General features: G+C 41.4%; 1 protein-coding gene across 3 annotated transcripts in view; it reads right to left on the bottom strand.

Moving 5' to 3' along the window:
* Window positions 1–19,570, bottom strand: part of nfic (nuclear factor I/C) — a 396,187-nt gene that overhangs the window by 153,287 nt on the left and 223,330 nt on the right. For all 3 annotated transcript variants that reach the window (XM_067968254.1, XM_067968253.1, XM_067968255.1), the window contains exon 4: window positions 500–574. In XM_067968254.1, coding sequence (XP_067824355.1) covers window positions 500–574 — 75 coding nt within the window. The remainder of the gene's footprint in view (window positions 1–499; window positions 575–19,570) is intronic.

Below are 19,570 nucleotides of genomic sequence, written 5' to 3'. Positions count from 1 at the left end.
GTGGTGTAGGCATGGAGGCAGGTGTTTGGATGCAGGTGTTTGGTGTGTGTGTGTGTGTGTGTGTGTGTGTGTGTGCTGGGTGTGTGTGTTTTTGGGTGTATGTGTGCTGGGTGTTTGTGTTTTTGGGGTGTTAGGGGTGCAGATGTAATTGTTTGGTGTGTGCGTGTGTTTCTTAACTGCTCTATTTGTTTGATAATAAACTAGATTTCTTATCTTACAATCCAACCCTAAAAATTGAATTAAACTTTTTATTACCAGCATTTTTGCTAAATTAAAGACAAATCATTTTGCCATAACAGAGTAGCAATTTACACCACTTTATAATTAAAATAGCATTATACTTAAAACAGTTCTTTAATTTTAAAAGTTTTTTAATTATTTGAGTAAAATCAGAAATGGCCACTATTTCTAATAACAAATCTTAAGAAATTCTTTAAGGGACTGTGTTACATATGGTTACCACAGTTGTTAAAGGGATTTAAATAAAAATGACACTTACTTCTGGATACCTGCACCAGCTCAGTTACATTGAAGACACCTGAAGTCACAAAGCTGTCCTGAAATTCTGTGGGTTCTGCAAAAGACAAGACAAGTCAATTAACTGTTTATGCCAGTGTCACTTATTGATCGATGTGTGCACTGCAGGGGTGAGGGGGGGGGGGGGAAGAGGGGGTGGCATTTCCCAGAGGTCCAACACTCATCTCCTTAAGGGTCATCACCAAATTCTAGGACACAGGAATGAAATGGTCATAACAATAGTTCCAGAAGTGGCGTCACTATTCTGTGTTCTTTCCATTTTTCAATCTCACAATTGTCATTATATTATTGGCTTCGATGCCTTAAAGAGGAAGTAGAGTAGTATTAAATCACACACACACACCTGCAACCTCCACACCCCTCCATACACATGCACACCAAACACACACCCCAAAAACGCACCAAACACACACAAACGTCACCTCCTACGTACATTATCTGAGCTCATCCAAAATTCCACATTGTATCCTGTGCTAGATCCTGTTCTCCCATCATCCCTGTCCGTGCTGACCTCTATTGGCTGCTGGTTATCGACTGCATGAATTCAAAATCCTCCGCCTCGGCTTCACAGCTCTCCATTACCCATTTTTGTAAAGGCCTTGTGAACACTTTTACTATGTTAAAGATATTTTCTATATCTTGTTGAACACCAGTTTTTTAAGGTTTGGAAATGAAGGAAAATCTATCAGAAAATGAATTCTGAAAGAAATTAACAGATTTGAATCAGCAGATCGGAGTGCTGGGGCCGATGGAAATGAGCACTACACAGGAATAATGCTGCTTCCAATATCATCACTCTGCACCCCAGTTTCCTTATAGAGCTAATTATCATATCTTGAGTCGTTTTGTGAGCAAAAGCTGAGCCCTCCCAGTTGGTGTAGTCATGAGGGCACAGGAAATTGAAACGCTGCTGCAAGTCTTAAAAGGCCTGTGACTGCTTAAAGGACCCTTGGGAGAGCCTGTGAAGGAAACAGTGTATCCTGAGCCTGGGTGAACATTGTGAAAGCCTACAAGTTGCAGCCAAATATTCTAAAGTGCTTCTGAGAAGTAATTTTTTTGCCAGCAGATCATTTTTAAAGTGACCGTGCCAAAAAGGAAGAAATCGTGGCAGGAGTGAAAAAAAACCCCACGGTGCAATCCATCAGCACATCATGAAGAAGGGCAGGACGCATAAGGTCACCCTGCTTTGATGTTGAGGCAGTTGAGCAGCTGTTGCAGGAAGCGGATGCCCTGTCTCCCCACCATGGAATGAAGGTCATGAAGCCGGGGCATTCAGAGCATGGCAAGAGGTGGCGGAGGCTATCAGCTGCAGCAGCACAGTGCCAAGAACATGGGAGCCATTCCAAAAAAACTTAAATGGCCTCAACAGAAGGGAGGAAGTAAGTGTGAATTTGTCCACAGAATTTAAACAGTGAGCCTTGGGGCAACAACCTAGGATGTCCTGTCATCAATGTTACGTGCTCTTAAAATAATATAAGGTAAGTATGGTACAATCTCATGCCCATTTAGGAATCACTCCCTGGTCACAAGCGACAGACACTCCACCTGTAACAGCACCAACTTCACACTCACTGCAATTCCTTCTTATAGCAGAGGGAAAAGGCACTGTTACTATAATAGGGTGTCCTGATGCTGCAATTAGTCATGAAAATCTCATATTCTCTGGAGAAGAAGATGGCTTTTAACTGAAGGCTAGGGAGGACCTGCTACAATACAGGGGATAACTCCGTTTGAGGGCGGGGAATATAAGCTGCAACACTGGAACTTGAGCGAGGCGGCGAGATGGTGAAGTGGGTGGGCAAATCGCTACTGAGGGTTCATTGTTCTATTTACTCTCCTCCTTCCCATCTTGGTCAATATATTTTAATTCAGATAACATTCCCATAAATAAACCTTAACCCAAGTCTGCATTAACCCTTATGTTTGTCTCTCTTTAAGCCTTTGGAGGAATGGCACAGCAAGCAAAGATTATACCCTCCACAGAACCTGTAAGATGCAGCTTGTCTGGCATTGTGTAACAATTCCAAGAATTGGCATGCTGCAGCCCAGTTACATCCATCCCAGGGGATAGAGATAGAGAATACGAAGCAAGTGGTGAGGTGGAATCACTGAGCACTGGAGAGCAGGAGCAGGAGGAGGAAGAATAGGAGGCCTCTTGTTGGAGGAGGAGAACGCCTCCACCAGCTGATACACAGGAAGTGACTCCAGATCGATGTGGCCCATGTGCAAATGTACTTTCAGAGTGTGATAGACTTCGCAGTTATCGGGTGATGTGCTCAGGAGGTTCTGCACCATGGAATCTGATGCAAGGAATTGAAAGCATGCAGACATCCTTGGTGCAGGTGACAGCTCAAGGGCCGCCTGCTACAAAGGTGCTCACAGCTGAGGCCTTGTTACCAGTCTTAGGTTCTCTAATGAATGCTCAGACTGCTTCAATAAAGGCTCTTGGTTACACTGTAGGCTCCTCAATGGACAGGCTCACAGAAAACATAGTTCAAACCAAGAGGGAAATTATGTCTGGCTTGCACAAATTCCAGTCATGTTATGAGATTGGACAACCCTTGACCTATGACCTTATGGTCTTATGAGCAGAATGGCCTGGAGGCCAGGAGAAGGGGAAGATTGGAACAGACACTGGATGTTAGTGCTCTCTTTTCAGCTCGCTCCACTTCCACTGCTATCAGTCTCCCTTACCCCCTCCCAGCCCTTGATTACGTGGGATCCTGAAATCAGGTAGGGCCGGCCTGCCCCTGCATCAGAAGAGTTGCAGCCTGAATCTGGCCAATCACAGAGTTCATGAGCTCCCTCAGGTCCCAGAGCCTGATAGTGACACACAGCTGCCATCTTCCTGCCTCAGGGGAACCACTTAGATTAAGCATGAACAAAAGGCACCCAATGTTAGAAAGGGAAAAAACTGTGATGGAAAGAGTTGGGTTGAGAGACAATTTGTGTATCTGTGCAAGAAATGTGTTGGCTGCAATTGATGCTTTGTGCAAAGTCATTTGGAAGAAACCAGTTATTCAGATTTCTGTAGTAGGTGGATTGGTCATGACAGGGACTGTTGAAGGTCTCTGGGTTGGCTTTTCAGGGGCTTATTAAACAGGAAGGTTAAGAGGGAGGGATGGGATGTTGGTGCAAGACTGCATGAAATGGCCAGGAGAAGGTTTCAATAATGAGGTTTCATTGGATGTTTCTCCCAATGGGAGCTTGACTGCCATCTGTTATCTCTGGCTCCTTATCTTCCACATCTGGGAAGTCATCCTGGTTCTCCTCTGTTCAAACTACCTTTTACTTTTCTAGATGGATGCCCCAGTCTATATGCTGGTTGTGGAGAACACAACAGGCCACAGTGGTCCTGGAAACCTTGTCCATATTGTAATACAGGACTCTCTTATGGAAATCACTCTTGTGGAAGAATGAACCTCACTATATCTCTGTTCCATTTCAGTAGATGGAGCACTCAGGGATGCCATTAATCACTGCAACAATGGGAAGGAAAGGTCAATTAGCAGCCAGCTTTTGGATCCTTACCCCTCTTCAAACAGGATGGGGATATGGATTGCTGAAGAATTAAAAGCTGCCAGAAAATCTAGCATTGACCTGCATTATTTTGTGCCAGTATTGGATTCTAGCTGGACATTAATTGATTCTTATAAGGAGCAGCCCTTTCAATCAGAGCTCATAGTCCCATCAATCACAGCCTGCACACTGGGAAAACCAGCGAGACAGTAGAAGCCAAGGACACATGCTTGCTGCTCCCTGGCATCCATGGGGAACATGATGTACTGATTAGCCCTGACAAACAAAACATCCATGATCTGGTGGATGCACCTATGCACATAACAGCCAATAATATATACAACGCAGAACGATGGCTCAGATGATTTCCTGATGTCCTCCCACTTACTGCTGGATTATGGACACAAGTTCTCATAATGTTGCAATTGTATTTGGCTCTAGCGCATCGGAAGATTTGTGCATTCTATAATCAATTTTGGAGTTCAATAAATCCCAGTGATGAGTATTTTCACTAATTCTAAAGACAGGGAATTCACAATGCTGTACTGTAAATCGAGTTTTATTTTAATGTCAATACAGTCTGGAACAAAATCAGTTAATACCTCCGGTAACATATTGGCCCAGAATTTGCTGTGGTCAACGAACAGCACCCGCTATTAGTTAGACTTGCCCTTGCCTGTTTAATTTCTATGAGATTTTGCACTGCAACATGCTGGAATTGCGAGATGGAAACGCCCTCTACAGGGCATCTGGAATCTGCGTGATCAGGGCAAGCAACTGTGTACCTCCTTAACCAATCAAACTGAAGGATTGTTAAACGAACAGCGCAGAATCTGAACAAGGAAATGTAAGTTAGAATAGTGAATTCAATATCAAATCAGGTACAGAAAGAGAAATAAATAGAGGAAAAGAAAGAATCGATAGCGAGAGAGATACAAAGACAGAAAGAAGTAAAAATAATGTTAATTTAAATTTTAAAAAAAATCTCCAACAACAATGAAAACCTGAAGGAATGAGGCTCCACACTTGTAACAGTTAATTTTCAGTGCCAGTTTGGCAGTAATTAAGACTTATCACGCTGTTAAAAAGGGTACTTAGACTGAGATGGACAAGCCCTAACTTTATGTGGTGAGTTTAGTTCGTATCTACCATGGAAGTACAGGATCTTCATGCCGTTCAATGCATTTGAATGGTGAGGCAAACAGCGAGATGCCGTTTTCGTGAAGCTAACGGACAGCAAATTCTGGATTTTCACGTTTAACTGAGCATCTGCCCTCGCCTGAAGTTGTTGTGCGATTTACACATAAACGGTGAGCGGCGTTAGCCTCACCGTTATTTTGACACCAAATTCTGGGCCAATGAATTTAATATAAGCATGTTAAGAATTTGTAAGATAACACTGCCAATAGTCATTTCCATACTTGTATCATTGAGTTAATTAGAAAAAGTTAGTGAGTATTTGGGAATCCTGTGATGCAGTTAACAGTTATTGGAGTGGTACCAATAATACGATCATGCACTTGATGGGTATGGCAGTGTAGTGGTTATGGCATTGGACTAGCAACCCAGAGGTCATAACATTAAATCACACTATACTTCTAGCAGCTAAGTGTCTGGGGCCACATGGAGGGAGAAGAGGCCACTACTAGACCCTCTCTCTCCATCTAGCAACTTAGGGGGCTTGCTGCTACTATCTCAGGGACAACCACCACTCTTCCTGGTGGTTCCTGGAGATAGCAGCGGTAAGTAGGGAAATTGGACACCTTGCTGGGCCGTCCCCTCAACAGTATTTCCATGTGACAGGGCAGATGATGGCCTTCCAAGCTGGAGTTGGGGAGCATCAAGGTGGGGATGTGACGACAGGCCTCGCCATCCATTTGTTTAGGGCAGCATTGTGGAGGGAAATCCAGCCAAAGAACGTTTATTTTACTACACAAGGTCAAGGACTGAAACCTGGGCAAGCACTCCGTGATTCTGCTTGCTAGTACTCTCCAGTGTGTTATGCCACCATGCCAGTTCAACAGATTTTTAAAAATTTTCAGCCCTTCCCTTATGTCTTCCTTATGTCTTCCTGTCACAACCCATTACCCAGCCAATAAGGCAGGCACTGAATCTGCTCCTTGGCTTCTGCTAATGTTGTTCTTGGCCATTTTGATCTTATAAGCTATACCATCAAAAGGTAGATATAGTTTCCTCATCTATAATTTTCTTGATCTCAGCTGAGTGATCGAAGAGAGGTGTTAGGAGGGAGACAGAAAGCAGGTAACTATAGGCCAATTAGCCTAACATCTGTCATTGGGAAAATGCTATTAAGGAAGTAGTAGCAGGACATTTAGAGGCTCAAAATAAAATCAAGGAGAATCAACATGGTTTTATGAAAGGGAAAGCGTGTTTGACAAATTTATTAGAGTTCTTTGAGGAAGTAACGAGCAGGGTGGATAAAGGGGGACCAGTAGATGAAATATATTTGGATTTCCAAAAGGCATTCGATAAGGTGCCACATAAAAGGTTACTGCACAAGGTAAGAGCTCATGGTGTAGGGGGTAATATATTAGCATGGATAGAGGATTGGCTAACTAACAGAAAACAGAGTCGGGATAAAGGGGTCATTTTCAGGACGGCAATCTGTAACTAGTGGAGTGCCGCAGGGTTCAGTGGTGGGGCCTCAACTATTTACAATCTATATCAATGACTTGGATGAAGGAAGCGAGTGTACTGTGGCCAAATTTGTTGATGATACAAAAATAGGTGGAAAAGCAAGTTGTGAGGAGGACACAAAGTGTCTGCAAAGGAATATAGATAGGTTAGGCGAGTAGGCAAAAATTTGGCAGATGGAATATAATGTGGGAAAATGTGAAATCATCCACTTTGGTAGGAAGAATAAAAAAGCAAAATAGTAGATAAATAGAGAAAGACTACAGAATGCTGCAGTGCAGAGGGATTTGGGTGTCCTCGTACATGAAACACAAAAAGTTAGCGCACAGGTGCAGCAGGTAATTGGGAAGGCAAATGGAATACTGGCCTTTATTTCAAGGGGGATGGAGTATAAAAGCAGGGAAGTCTTGCCAGAACTGTACAGGGTGCTGGTGAGACCACACCTAGAGGACTGTATACAGTTTTGGTCCCCTTATTTAAGGAAGGATATACTTACATCGGAGGCGGTTCAGAGAAGGTTCACTAGATTGATTCCGGGTATGGAAGGGTTTTCTTATGAGGAAAGATTGAGCAGGTTGGGCCTATACTCACTGGAGTTTAGAAGAATAAGAGGAGATCTTATTGAAACATATAAGATTCTGAGGGGGCTTGATAGGGTAAATGCTGAGAGGTTGTTTCCCTAGGGGGCATAGTCTCAGAATAAGGGGTCGCCTATTTAAGACAGAGATGAGGAGAAATTTCTTCTCTCAGAGGGTTGTGAACCTTTGGAATTCTTTGCCCCAAAGAGCGGTGGAGGCTGAGTTAGACAAATTTTTGATCAGCAAGGGAGTCAAAGGATATGGGGAACAGGCGGGAAAGTGGAGTTGAGGTTAGAATCAGATCAGCCATGATCTCATTGAATGGCAGAGCAGGCTCGAAGGGCCAAATGGCCTACTCCTGCTTCTATCTCTTATGTTCTTATGTTGTCTCATGCCGTGAGTGCAGATTTGCTGCATACCTTCAAAAGAGAGTTGGAGCAGTTCCTGGCTGGGGTTGAGATCACGGCATAGAAAAGATAGGTGGAGTACTAAGCAATATAAATGACATGGTATCCTGGACTAGTTTTGATTGCCTAAGTGGGGTGGAGAGGAATTTCCCCCCCAAAATTTCTCCCTAAATTGAGCTTGTTTTTAAAAATCTTTTTGCCTCTTTCAGATTAGATGGCTGTTGTTGGGTGGGCGAGATGTTGTGAATCCTGATGGTTTACGGTAACTACTTAGAGGCAGGCGCAATGTACCAGCTGGTCTTTTCCTGTCCATCTTTTTAGTATGTTTGTACAAATGGGGGCAGTGCGACAAACACAGCCTCTGTACTGTACCATATCATAGTATCATAATATCACAGTAGGTGCAGCACAGGAGGAGGCCATTTGGCCCATTGTGCCTCTGCCAGCTCTTTGAAAGAGCTATCCAATTCGTCCCATTCCCTTGCTTTTCCCCCATAGTCCTGTAAATTTTTTCCCTTCAAGTATTTATCTAATTCCCTTTTGAAAATTACCATTGAATCTGCTTCCACCACCCTTTCAGGCAGTGCATTCCAGATCATTACAACTCGCTGCATAAAAAAAGTTTCCTCTTGTCGCCTCTGGCTTTTTTGCCGATCACCTTAAACCTGTGTCCTCTGGTTACCGACCTTTCTGCCACTAGAAACAGTTTCTCTTTATTTACTCTGTCAAAACCGTTCATGACTTGAACACCTCTATCAAATCTCCCCTTAACCTTCTCTGTTCTATGGAGAACAACCCCAGCTTCTACAGTTTCTTCACATGACTGAAGTCCCTCATCCCTGGCACCATTCTAGTAAATCTCTTCTGCACCCTCTCTAAGGCCTTGACACCCTTCCTAAAGTGTGGTGCCTAGAATTGAACACAATATTCCAGCTGAGGCCTAACCAATGTTTTATAAAGGTTTGGCATAACTTCCTTGCTTTTGTATTCGATGCCTCTATTAATAAAGCCCAGAATCCCATATGCTTTTTAACAGCCTTCTCAACTTGTCCTGCCACCTTCAAAGATTTGTGTTTGTGCACCCACTTTAAAATTGAACCATTTAGTTTATATTGCCTCTCCTCATTCTTCCTACCAAAATGCATCACTTCACAGCATTAAATTTCATCTGTCATGTGTCTGCCCATTTCACCAGTCTGTCTATGTCCTCTTGAAGTCTGTTACTATCCTCCTTATTGTTTACTACACTTCCGAGTTTCATGTCATGTGCAAACTTTGAAATTATACCCTCAAGTATAACCCTCAAGTCCAGGTCATTAACATATATCAAAAAGAGCAGTAGTCCTAATACTGATCCCTGGGTAACACCACTGTATACTTTCCTCCAGTTTGTAAAACAACTGTTCACCACTACTCTCTGCTTTCTGTCTGTTAGCCATTTTTGTATCCACGCTGCCACTATCCCTTTAATCCCATAAGGCGTTAATTTTGCTAAAAAGTCTATTATGCGGGACTTTATCAAATGCCTTTTGAAAGTCCATATACACATCAGCCGCACTACCCTCGTCAACCTTCTCCGTTACTTCATCAAAGAACTCAATCAAGTTAGTCAAACACAATTTTCCTTCAACGAATCATAAAGTATTTCTGTATTATAGCCTGTTCACATGAAACTGAAGCTAGGTCCATGTACAGTGATATTAAAATAGAGTTCTGTTAGCTACCATGAAAGGTCTTTGTCTCAGGGCTCAATGCTTTCTGGAGATAGCAATTAATTTCAAGGGATGGCAGCAACCGCCCCCCCCCTCCCCACCTTCCCCTCATTCTGTTTAGAAAAGAAAAAGACTTGCATTTATATAGAGTTTTTCACAATCTCAGGATGTCCCAAAACGCTTCACAGCCAATGAAGTACATTTGAAGTGTAGTCACTGTTGTAATGTAGGGAAAAACAGCCAATTTGCACACAGCAAGCTCCCACAAACAGAATGAAATAAATGACCAGCTCATTTTTTTAAAAGTGTTGGTTGAGGAATAAATGTTGGCTAGGACAACGGGAGAACTCCCCAGCACTTCTTCGAATAGTGCGTTGGATTTTTTAGGTCCACCTGAGAGGACAGACGGGCCCTAGGTTTAACATCTCTGCCTGGATTACGTGCTCAAGTCTCTGGAGTGGGACTTGAACCCACAACCTTCTGACTCAGAGTGAGAGTCCTACCAGTGAGCCAAGGTAGACAGGTTATTGGGTCTAGATTGAACCTAATCAGGTCACGGTCATCTGGCTTGTACCACAGGTTGTGAAAAGATTACATATGCAAATTTGCCACTGAGAGAGGAAATGGTGCTCATTGTCAGTAATTGACACAACTGCTAAGAGGGCGTCATCCCAGATGCAAATATCAAAATGCTTTGATTCATGCTGACATAATAAATATCTCTTGATACAGCGATGGGGCTGTTATCCACATCCCCATCTACTTGAGAAAGAAGTAGGGGCTTCTTCAAAGAAGCTGGCCTCCACTTCAAAGGAATTAAGGGGACTATCTAGGCAGGTGTCCTAGAATATTTAATTCACTCAGTCAAACTGTATTTGCATGTCAACGACATGGGGGTGAGACATTACACAGTTGCACCTCATTTTGCCCACAGAGTTAAGAATCAAGTCAATAATAAGTTAAATATTGTTCTGCTGCATTTATTTTTGCATCCTTGTGAATTCCTTTCTTGCAATAAATTTAATTAGTAGCTTAGCCTGAACTATATGGTCTGATGGAATGGTAGATTCTGGATAACGATGAGGTGCACAGTGACATCCCTTGCCTTACTCCAATTTAAAATGACTTGGTAAATGGGCAATATTAACCCTAAGGCACATCAACCCTTTCACTCCACACAAAACTTTAGAAGCTTTGGACTATAGCAGACATGAGTCTTCCTAAAGCAGCTGCCTTTAACATAGAGCACAAATGGTGTTGTTGGGAGAAAGCCTGAACTGTAACAGGAAATAAAGAACATGGGGGTGGGACTTGTTGCAGAGGAACCAAACATTATTGCTTTAATGTGGCACCCAAATGGTGATTGACAGAACAGGCAGCACTCCTCAAATAGTTCACTCCCTCTCTTTCCCTCTCGCACATGGAGTCCAGTCAATAAACTCCACTTATGTCATGAAAATACAGCTAGAAAGACTGTAACAGAATTGCAAGCAATATCTTCATGCTGAGTGTGGTGCCTCTGACAATTAATTTCCCTTGCTAAATCTTACTTTCACAATTTGCACCATTCATTGTTGTCAGCACTAATAATCACCATCGAAAAATATTACATTGCTTGCACGTCAAGAATTCATGATAATTTTTCCTCTTACAGAAAAGGACTAGCACTGTGCACGGGCACAGTTCTAAAATAATTGCGTTGGCATAAATTCAGGCTGGGAAGGGCCGCACATGTGATACACAGAGTTGTGGTTATAGAAATTAAGTAACTGTCATCTACTGGGAAAGCTTACAAAAAAAGGCTCAGTTGTAATTCAACACAAAGTTGAAACAAGGTCAACCTAAAATTACGTCAGCCCCAAAAGAAATATGTTATCATGTTAACTGTAATGCAAATCTGGTTTGTGGTAGCATTTTGGCATCCAGAGGCAACATGGGTTACGGCAGATAACATACTGTATCACCCACACTAGGTTTCACACTAACAGTTCTGCCCACAAGAAAGGAATAGCTACTTCCCGTCCTTCGTCTTCCCGTCATCAGATAGATACTGGGGGTGCCAGTTTAAGCACAGGTACATCCTCTTCTCTGTGACCTTTCCCCTCCCACGGATTCCTGTTTGGGTATGTTGTGCAATGCCTCTGTGCCCATTTTCTCAGCAGCACAGATTATTCAGTCATCATGTAACAGTTAAAAGCTACTGAAACTATACTTAGTGAACTTTCCAGTGACTTTTTTTTCGCTATCAGTTAACCACATCAAAAGTTCAGTTTTCTGGGGAATTTTAGATGCAGCAGCTGCAACACTAGAATATCTAGAAAGCCACTACCAGTCTTAACTCAAGTAGAATCTCCATGGATACTCATACATGGCCTAACCTTAAGGGCAAGCCTTAGCTGTTATGGGGAAGAAAATAGGACCGAAAGATTGCCTCATTCAATCACGCTCTTTGCATTAAAAGTATGTGTGCAGATGTGTGTGGACTGTAATACCTTTGACAAAAGCAGTCCTGCTTCAAATTGTAACTTACTTCTGGATCTGCCCCAGGAATAAACTCTTCCCCCTTTACTTACAATTGTACTTTCAAATTCCCAACTGCCAAGCCTCTGACCTTCCTTTTGCCATGATACTTCTGCAGCTGTTGATTTGATCAACCTCTCCCTCTTCTCTACTTTTGATGCCCTTGTCCCCACTAAAACCCTTACTCTTTCCCATCCTGGTTGTTCCTCCTGGTATGGCCTCCATCTTTGCTCCTTCAAATCAAAGGGGCACAGACTTGAGTGTATCTGGAGCACAACTGGTATAGCCATCCATCACCACAACTTCCCTGGACCACATCAAGCTCTATCAGGCTTCACTCTCCTATGTCAAAACCACTTACTATTCCAGGATCATTCTGGAGAGCAAAGATAACCCCCATCTCTATTCTCCACTACCAACCATCTTCAAAAACCCCTCTCCCCAGCCCCGTCCACCCTCACATCCAACAAGTGCAAGGAGCTTATGGATTAATTGTTAATAAGGTGAGATCATCCATTCAGCTGCCTCTGCTGCATCACCCCCTTATCCATGCCCACCAAGCCAAACCTCCCCCTGTCTCAGCCCTATCCTGAACCATCTGGAGGTCATGAAAGGCGTTATATAAATGCAAGTTTGTTTGTTCATCTACATCTCAGTTCCTCTACATCTCAAATTTAAAATTCTCATCTTTTTTTGTGTTTAAATCTATTCATGGCCTTTCTCCTCCCTATTTCTGTAACTTCCTTCAGCTCAACAATCTCCCGAGAATTCTTCCCTCTACTCTATCATAGACCTTCCCTTTTATTTTTTCCTCCCCCCCCCCTTTCCCTGGCTCTGTACTTACTCAAAAACTGTAACTCTTAATATCTTCCAGTTCTGACAAAAGGTCTTCAACCTGAAACGTTAACTCTGTTTCTTTCTCCACAGATGTTGCCTGACTTGCTGAGCTTCTCCAGCATTTTCTGTTTTTATCTCAGATTTCCAGCATCCGCAGTATTTTGCTTTTGATTAAGTTCTTTTGTGTTTGACATGCTGATATATTGGCAATTTGTTTGAAGATAGCCAAGTCAGGTGTCAAAAGCAATCAATTCACCAGAAGCGATCTCCCTAAATGAAGCACTGATTAACAACATAACTGCCTGCATAACGGGAAAACAATCCTTTGATCTTGTGTTGTAATCTGCCTTCGAGACCCAGTTGGATGGTATAAAACTGGAGATTTTCTCTGTTTCATGAGTTCCCAGTACCCTTGTTTCAATTATCTGTTTCTGTGTTGCAGCTAGGATGGGACTCCGATGTTAATATGTTAAAAGAGTAATCAGAGGGGTAATGGTAAATTTGGAAACAGCACTGCAGCTGAAGCAAAACAGTATAAAAAAATCTTCCAGAACCACAACGGTAAGAGGGGAGTCAGAGAAAAGCTGAAAACCATAAAAGATGCAAATAGACTTGAAACTGAGCATAAGACAAAATAGCAAATACTCTGAATGACTGCTTCCTCCAAGTATTCACAAGGGAAGACTTGAGCAACTTACCCTCTCAAATAAATGGTTGTGGAATCAGTTCAGCCTACCTGTAAAGCTAATGCCCAACCATGGTTGCAACCTCGTGAGGCAACGATAGAAAACTTTGGTATTCAAAAGGAAACTGTGCTGAACGTTTTACAGGAACCCCTGGCCGAGATATTAAAGATGTCTGAGCAAAGTAAGTACAAGCAAAGCACCGAGTTTGACAAAAATCCCAACATCACTGTGTTCAGGTGTTAAGTCCATTATCAGCCTTGAGGGTATCATCATTATCCCTTGCTTTTCTTGGCTGGTAATGAGCACCTGGGGGCTAGTAACCATCCCAATACCCTCTAAAATAATGTTACTGCTATGTTTAACATAATCCACATATTTGATTTTATTTTAATAATTGCTTTACTAACAGTTTCGATTCAGAGAATACTGCATGGCTGATCTTAAATCTATGAAATTTACCAGGATGTCACCGGAGAAGCAGTGACACAAAGGGCAAAGAAACGTGAATTATAATCTATAATCATGGATGATCTGAAAAAAAACTTACTGTTATGGTTAGTTATGTGTTCAGAATCAAATTTTGAATCCAAATCAGTGAATTGTGTCAAGTTCATTTATTTAGAAAAATACAAGTTGTGGCCCGATATTGAAGATTTAACTTGTCGATGTAACAGACAGGTACATTTGATATTTTTTGTCTGTTTTGCACGTGCCTAGTATCATATTGGCAAATGGATGCACACCATGATGAGTTATGGGCAGTGGAGTCTTATGATTAGAATGGGGGAGGGGGAAGGCTTGCAACCAATATCCACTGTCAATCTTTAATAGTTCAAGAAATGTTGTCAGAAAGCTTTGGGGCAGATTTTCAACTTACTGCCCGGCAGTAAGTCAGGTGTTGCGGATTGGCTGTCCTTTATGGGACTCACCCAATTTTCATTTCCGTTGATTTCTCGAGTAAAGAGAATCCAGAGGTTTCTATAAAAAATAGAATCCACAGCACCAGTTTTACTCCCGCACGGTAAGTTGAAAATCTGCCCCATTATTTACCTGAAATAAGAGTCTGAGGTATTTTTTTAAATTAAAAACCTGAGAACAACAAAATGGTTTACATTATCATCAGGTTAATATACAATAACAACAACTTGCATTAATATAGTGCCTTTAATATAGTAAAACATCCCAAGGCGCTTCGAAGGAATGTCATCAAACAAAATTTGACACCGAGCCACATGAGGAGATATTAGGACAGGTGACCAAAAGCTTGGTCAAAGAGGTAGGTTTTAAGGAGCGTCTTAAAGGAGGAGAGAGAGTTATAGAGACAGAGAAGTTTCGGGAGGGAATTCCAGAGCTTAGGGCCTAGGTAGCTGAAGGCATGGCCGCCAATGGTGGAGCTAATAAAGTCAGGGATTGGCAAGAGGCCAGAAATGGAGGAGTGCAGAGATCTTGGAGGGTCGTAGAGTTGGAGGAGGTCACAGAGATAGGGAGGAGAGAGGCCATGGAGGGATTTGAAAACAAGGATGAGAATTTTAAAATTAAGGCGTTGCCAGACCGGGAGCCAATGTAGGTCAGCGAGCACAGGGGTGATGGGTGAATGGGACTTGGTGTGAGTTAGGATACAAGCAGCAGAGTTTTGGATGAGTTCATATTTGTTGAAGGTGGAAGATGGGAGACCGGCCAGCAAAAAATTACCTTGCATAGCTTCCATTTCTTTCTAGTCAATAGCAAATAATTAGTATTTCACTCACCCACAACAGCTGTGTAAACAAGCATGAACAATGTGCACAATATGTAAAGCTTTTAAAATTTGTCCTCTAGCTTCTCTTATATATGTAAACAATAACTAAATGTAAACTATAGGACAGCATCTCTCTGCCTCTCAATTTGACATGCTTTCTGAGGATAATAATTTTTATTTAAAAGTCAAAATCTTAGTCAAATCCACTGTCCAATTTGTATTTAAATCATTTTCAAAAACAAACAAACTGAAATACTGATAGTTACAGCGACAAAATTTCTCTTTTCCACTGAGAAAATAATTGAGAGTTTATAATTCATAAGTAAAAATCTGCCACAGGTGTGTAAGTAATAGTACTGTCATATTTGAAATGGGTTTTGAACTATTTCCCTATCTCTTATACATAAACAAGAGATAGCCTCTTCCAAAAAAACCCCAATAAATTTTGGACAAATTTTTTTTCTAAAAGCATTTTGAATAATGTGACGAGTTCACCTTCTCCTTTCTTTTATTGGTGGGTTCTCTGCCTAGTCATTCAGGATTGGTTGTTTCCAATCGTGTTAACAGTTCTCATTGCTATTTTCTAGTCACTTCTCTTTTGATTTGTACCTAACATTCCAGTTCTGATTGGCTCAAAGTAAAACAGTAGCAATGAAAAAAGTCTGATAACAGAAGTGTGACAGCAAAAGTGTGATATCAGAGGCAGTATTCCACAACCGAAATACATGCAGTTTTATGTACTACTAGCAGTTTTCCTGTGGCATTACTCAGTGAGAGTCAGGAGGACATACTGTTTTATAATATGCCATGTAATGTACAATGTATTATCAGGGTCACTGATTTACAGCGACTGAACAAGTAAAATTCTGTTTTTATTGCATAGTTTTGTGGGTTGTTTACTGGTGCTTTAGAGATTGAATTCTACAATTATCATTATTCTCTGACAACATTAAATGATGGCCTTTGTTTTCTGTTTATTCCCTAACCCTCTCTCTCCTCCTATAAGACACTCCTTAAAACTTACCTCTTTGACCAAGCTTTTAGTCACCTGTCCTAATATCTCCTTCTATGGCTCGGTGGCAAATTTTGTTTGATAATCGCTCGTGTGAAAAGCCTTGGGACATTTTACTATGTTAAAGGCACTATATTAATGCAAGGTGGTATGTGTAGCTGTACTGGGGAAGGCGGTGAGGTTTAGTTGCATTGGAGGGAAGTTCTGGGTTATGGCAGCACTGTGGGCAATCCTGGGCTTTGGTAGCAGTAGGGGGGGGGGGGTTATCCTGGGGTTTGGCAGAGCTTGGGGCCCTGGTGTTCAGAGTCAGTGCTGTGGAGATGCTGAGTTTTATTCCACGACTCATATTCCTCTTGCTAAATTGTTTTCTGCGTGAATATCACCTTCACCATTAGCTGATCCTGGTTGGTTTTATTTTCCCAGCACACCCCCACCACCCCCCCCACAACACACACACACACACCCCCCTCTCCCACCCCAGTGGTTGTGAGTTCACAGAACAAAGGTACACATAATCTGGCAAAAAATTGTGTCTCATTCAAGGTCACAAAAAAAGTCTGATGTGGGAAAAATAAATGTCTGGCTGGTGCAGTAGAAGGGTTTGGGTTTCAAGCACATTGTTGGAGCAGAATAGGGAGAGCTTTGCTCTGTGCCTCTACATTTAAATAACTAAAATGATAAATAAATATTTTTACATAGTTCTGGGGGGTGGGTGTTCTTGCAGCATACTGGTCTGACCACTGAGGTTATTTTCATCACTGAAATTGGTGTTGTACCATTTTAAATATCAAACATGTCAGGCAGATAGGACATAGGTTTAAAGCTTCAATGAAAGGACAAGCCTCCACTGCAAAGTGCCCAACCACTGAAACAGATTTTGAGGATTAAGTGTGAGCTTATGTTTCTGGAAGTAGTTTGAATTTACTACCCTCTGCTGGGTTTGACTCACAGGATAAAACATTACACTGATCTTTAAAGTACTAATAATCTACACCAAAATAGCAAGGCTGGTCAGGGCTAGTATGTTTTATAGGGTGATATGCACACCATAACTAAAGGCTTTTATCCTACAATTGATCATTTTTCTTCAGAAGGGTATTTATGTCAAGTTAGGTGATTTTATGGGAGGTTGGGGAATTTCCTCTGTGCGCTATTATTACTGAAATCATAAACTCATTCATTATAAATAGAGCTATTGGTTTGTCACAAAGAGCACACAGAGAATATTTTCGCTCTGGTTCATTATAACAGGACAATCCGAAGCAGCAGTCAGTTGAAACTGACAGTTAAACAGTTAAAAACAATCCTGCATGCAATCATAGGAACAGGAGTAGGCCATTCAGCCCCTCAAGCCTGTTCCATCAATCAATGAAATTATGGCTGATCTGTATCCGAACTCCACTTACCCACCTTGGCTCCATATCCCTTAATACCCTTGGTTAGCAAAAACCTATCAATCTCAGATTTAAAATTATTAATTGAGCTAGCATCTATTGTTTTTTGTGGGCGAGCGTTCCACACTTCCACCACTCTTTGTGTGAAGAAGTGTTTCCTAACTTCTCTCTGGAATGGCCTGGCTCTGATCTTAAGGTTAAATCCCCTTGTCCTAGACTCCCCCAGCAGTGGAAAAAGTTTCTTCTCTATCTACCCTATCAATTCTTCCAAAATCCTAAAAATCTCAATCAAATCACCCCTTAACCATCAATATTCCAGGGAATACAAGCCTAGTTTATGTAATCTCTCCTCATAATTCAACCCTCGGCACCCTGGTAACATTATGGTGAATCTGCATTGCACTCCTTCCAAGGCCAATATTACCCTTTCTAAGGTCCGGTGCCCAGAACTGCATGCAATACTCCAGATGTGGTTTAACCAGGGCTTTGTAAAGCTTGCAAAACTTCCTCCCCTTTATATTTCAGCCCTCTAGTTAAAAAGGCCAGCATTCTATTAACCTTTTTTGATTATTATTTGTACCTGACCACTACATTTTAATGATCTGTGTACATGGACCCAAAAATCTCCTAGGTTTTCACCATTTAAAAAATACTCAGATCTATCCTTTTTTGGTACAAAATGGATGACCTCACACTTACCTGCGTTGAAATCCATCTGCCACAGTTTTGCCCACTCACGTAATCTATCAATGTCTCTTTGTAATTTTATGCTCCTGTCTACACTATTTACAATGTCACCAATCTTTGTGACAACGGCAAACTTGGATATATGGCTCTCTATTGTGTTATCTATGTCATTAATAAATGTAGTGAATAATTGAGGCCCCAGCACAGATCCTTGTGAGACACCGCTAGTCACTTCCTACATTCCCATTATTCCCTACTCTCTGTCTTCTACTGCCTAACCAATCTCCTAATCAGGTCAATAACTTGTCTTCATTTCCATGAGCTTTAATTTTAGCTAAGTCTCTTACATGGAGCCTTATCAACTTCCTTCTGGAAGTCCATATAAACTACATCCATAGACAAATCCCTTGTTAACTACTTTAGATACTTCCTCAAAAAATTCAATTAGGTTTGCTAGACATGATCTACCCATAACAAATCCATATTGGCTCTCTAATCAGCTCAATTTTCTCTCTGAGTGCTCAGTCAGTCTGTCATTAATTATAGATTCCAATAACTTTCCCACAACAGATGTTAGAGTAATAGATTTATACTTTCCTGGTTTCTCTCTCTCACCTTTCTTAAATAATGGAGTTACATTTGCAATTTTCCAATCTAAAAGGACAATTCCTGAAATGAGAGAGCTTTGGAAGATTATGACTAAAGTATCTGCAATTTCCTCACCTACTTCCTTTAAAACTCTGGGGTAGAAACCATCAGGTCCTGGGGATTTGTCAGTCTTTTAGCTCCATTATTTTTTCTAATACTGTTTTCTCACTTATGTTAACTTTAGTGAGTTCCAGTCCTTGATTCATTATTAGTTTCCCTGGAATGTCAGGTATATTATCCTCCTCCTTTACTGTGAAGACTGACACAAAGTAATTATTCAGCAAGTCTGCCATTTCCTTATTTTCTACTTAGACCCTGTAACCCATGAATAGAGGATGCTTAGTGAGGTATTATGGACTGAGAGTTTATTTCTGAAGTGAAGAAGCTTCGATAACAAGGATGGGCACATAATCTTGACGTTCTGGGGCAAAATTACATTTTATTTTTACACTTTTAAGCTAGTTTTCTCTCATGGCTCACTCACATGGCATGTCCATCTTTAACAATAAATATGACCAAAAATGTTAATTCTAATTAATCATTATATTTGAAATGCCAAAGAATAACATGCACAAGGGTTTCAGAGAAAAGAGAGACTAATAATTGCTTCTTAATTTACTGTGGATGGAATTACATTAGC

Source organism: Heptranchias perlo, chromosome 29 (assembly GCF_035084215.1).
Source record: "Heptranchias perlo isolate sHepPer1 chromosome 29, sHepPer1.hap1, whole genome shotgun sequence".
In the NCBI taxonomy this organism is placed as follows: Eukaryota; Metazoa; Chordata; class Chondrichthyes; order Hexanchiformes; family Hexanchidae; genus Heptranchias; species Heptranchias perlo.
Note: the sequence above shows the minus strand (reverse complement) of the source record. Positions and strands in the feature narration are given on the sequence as shown.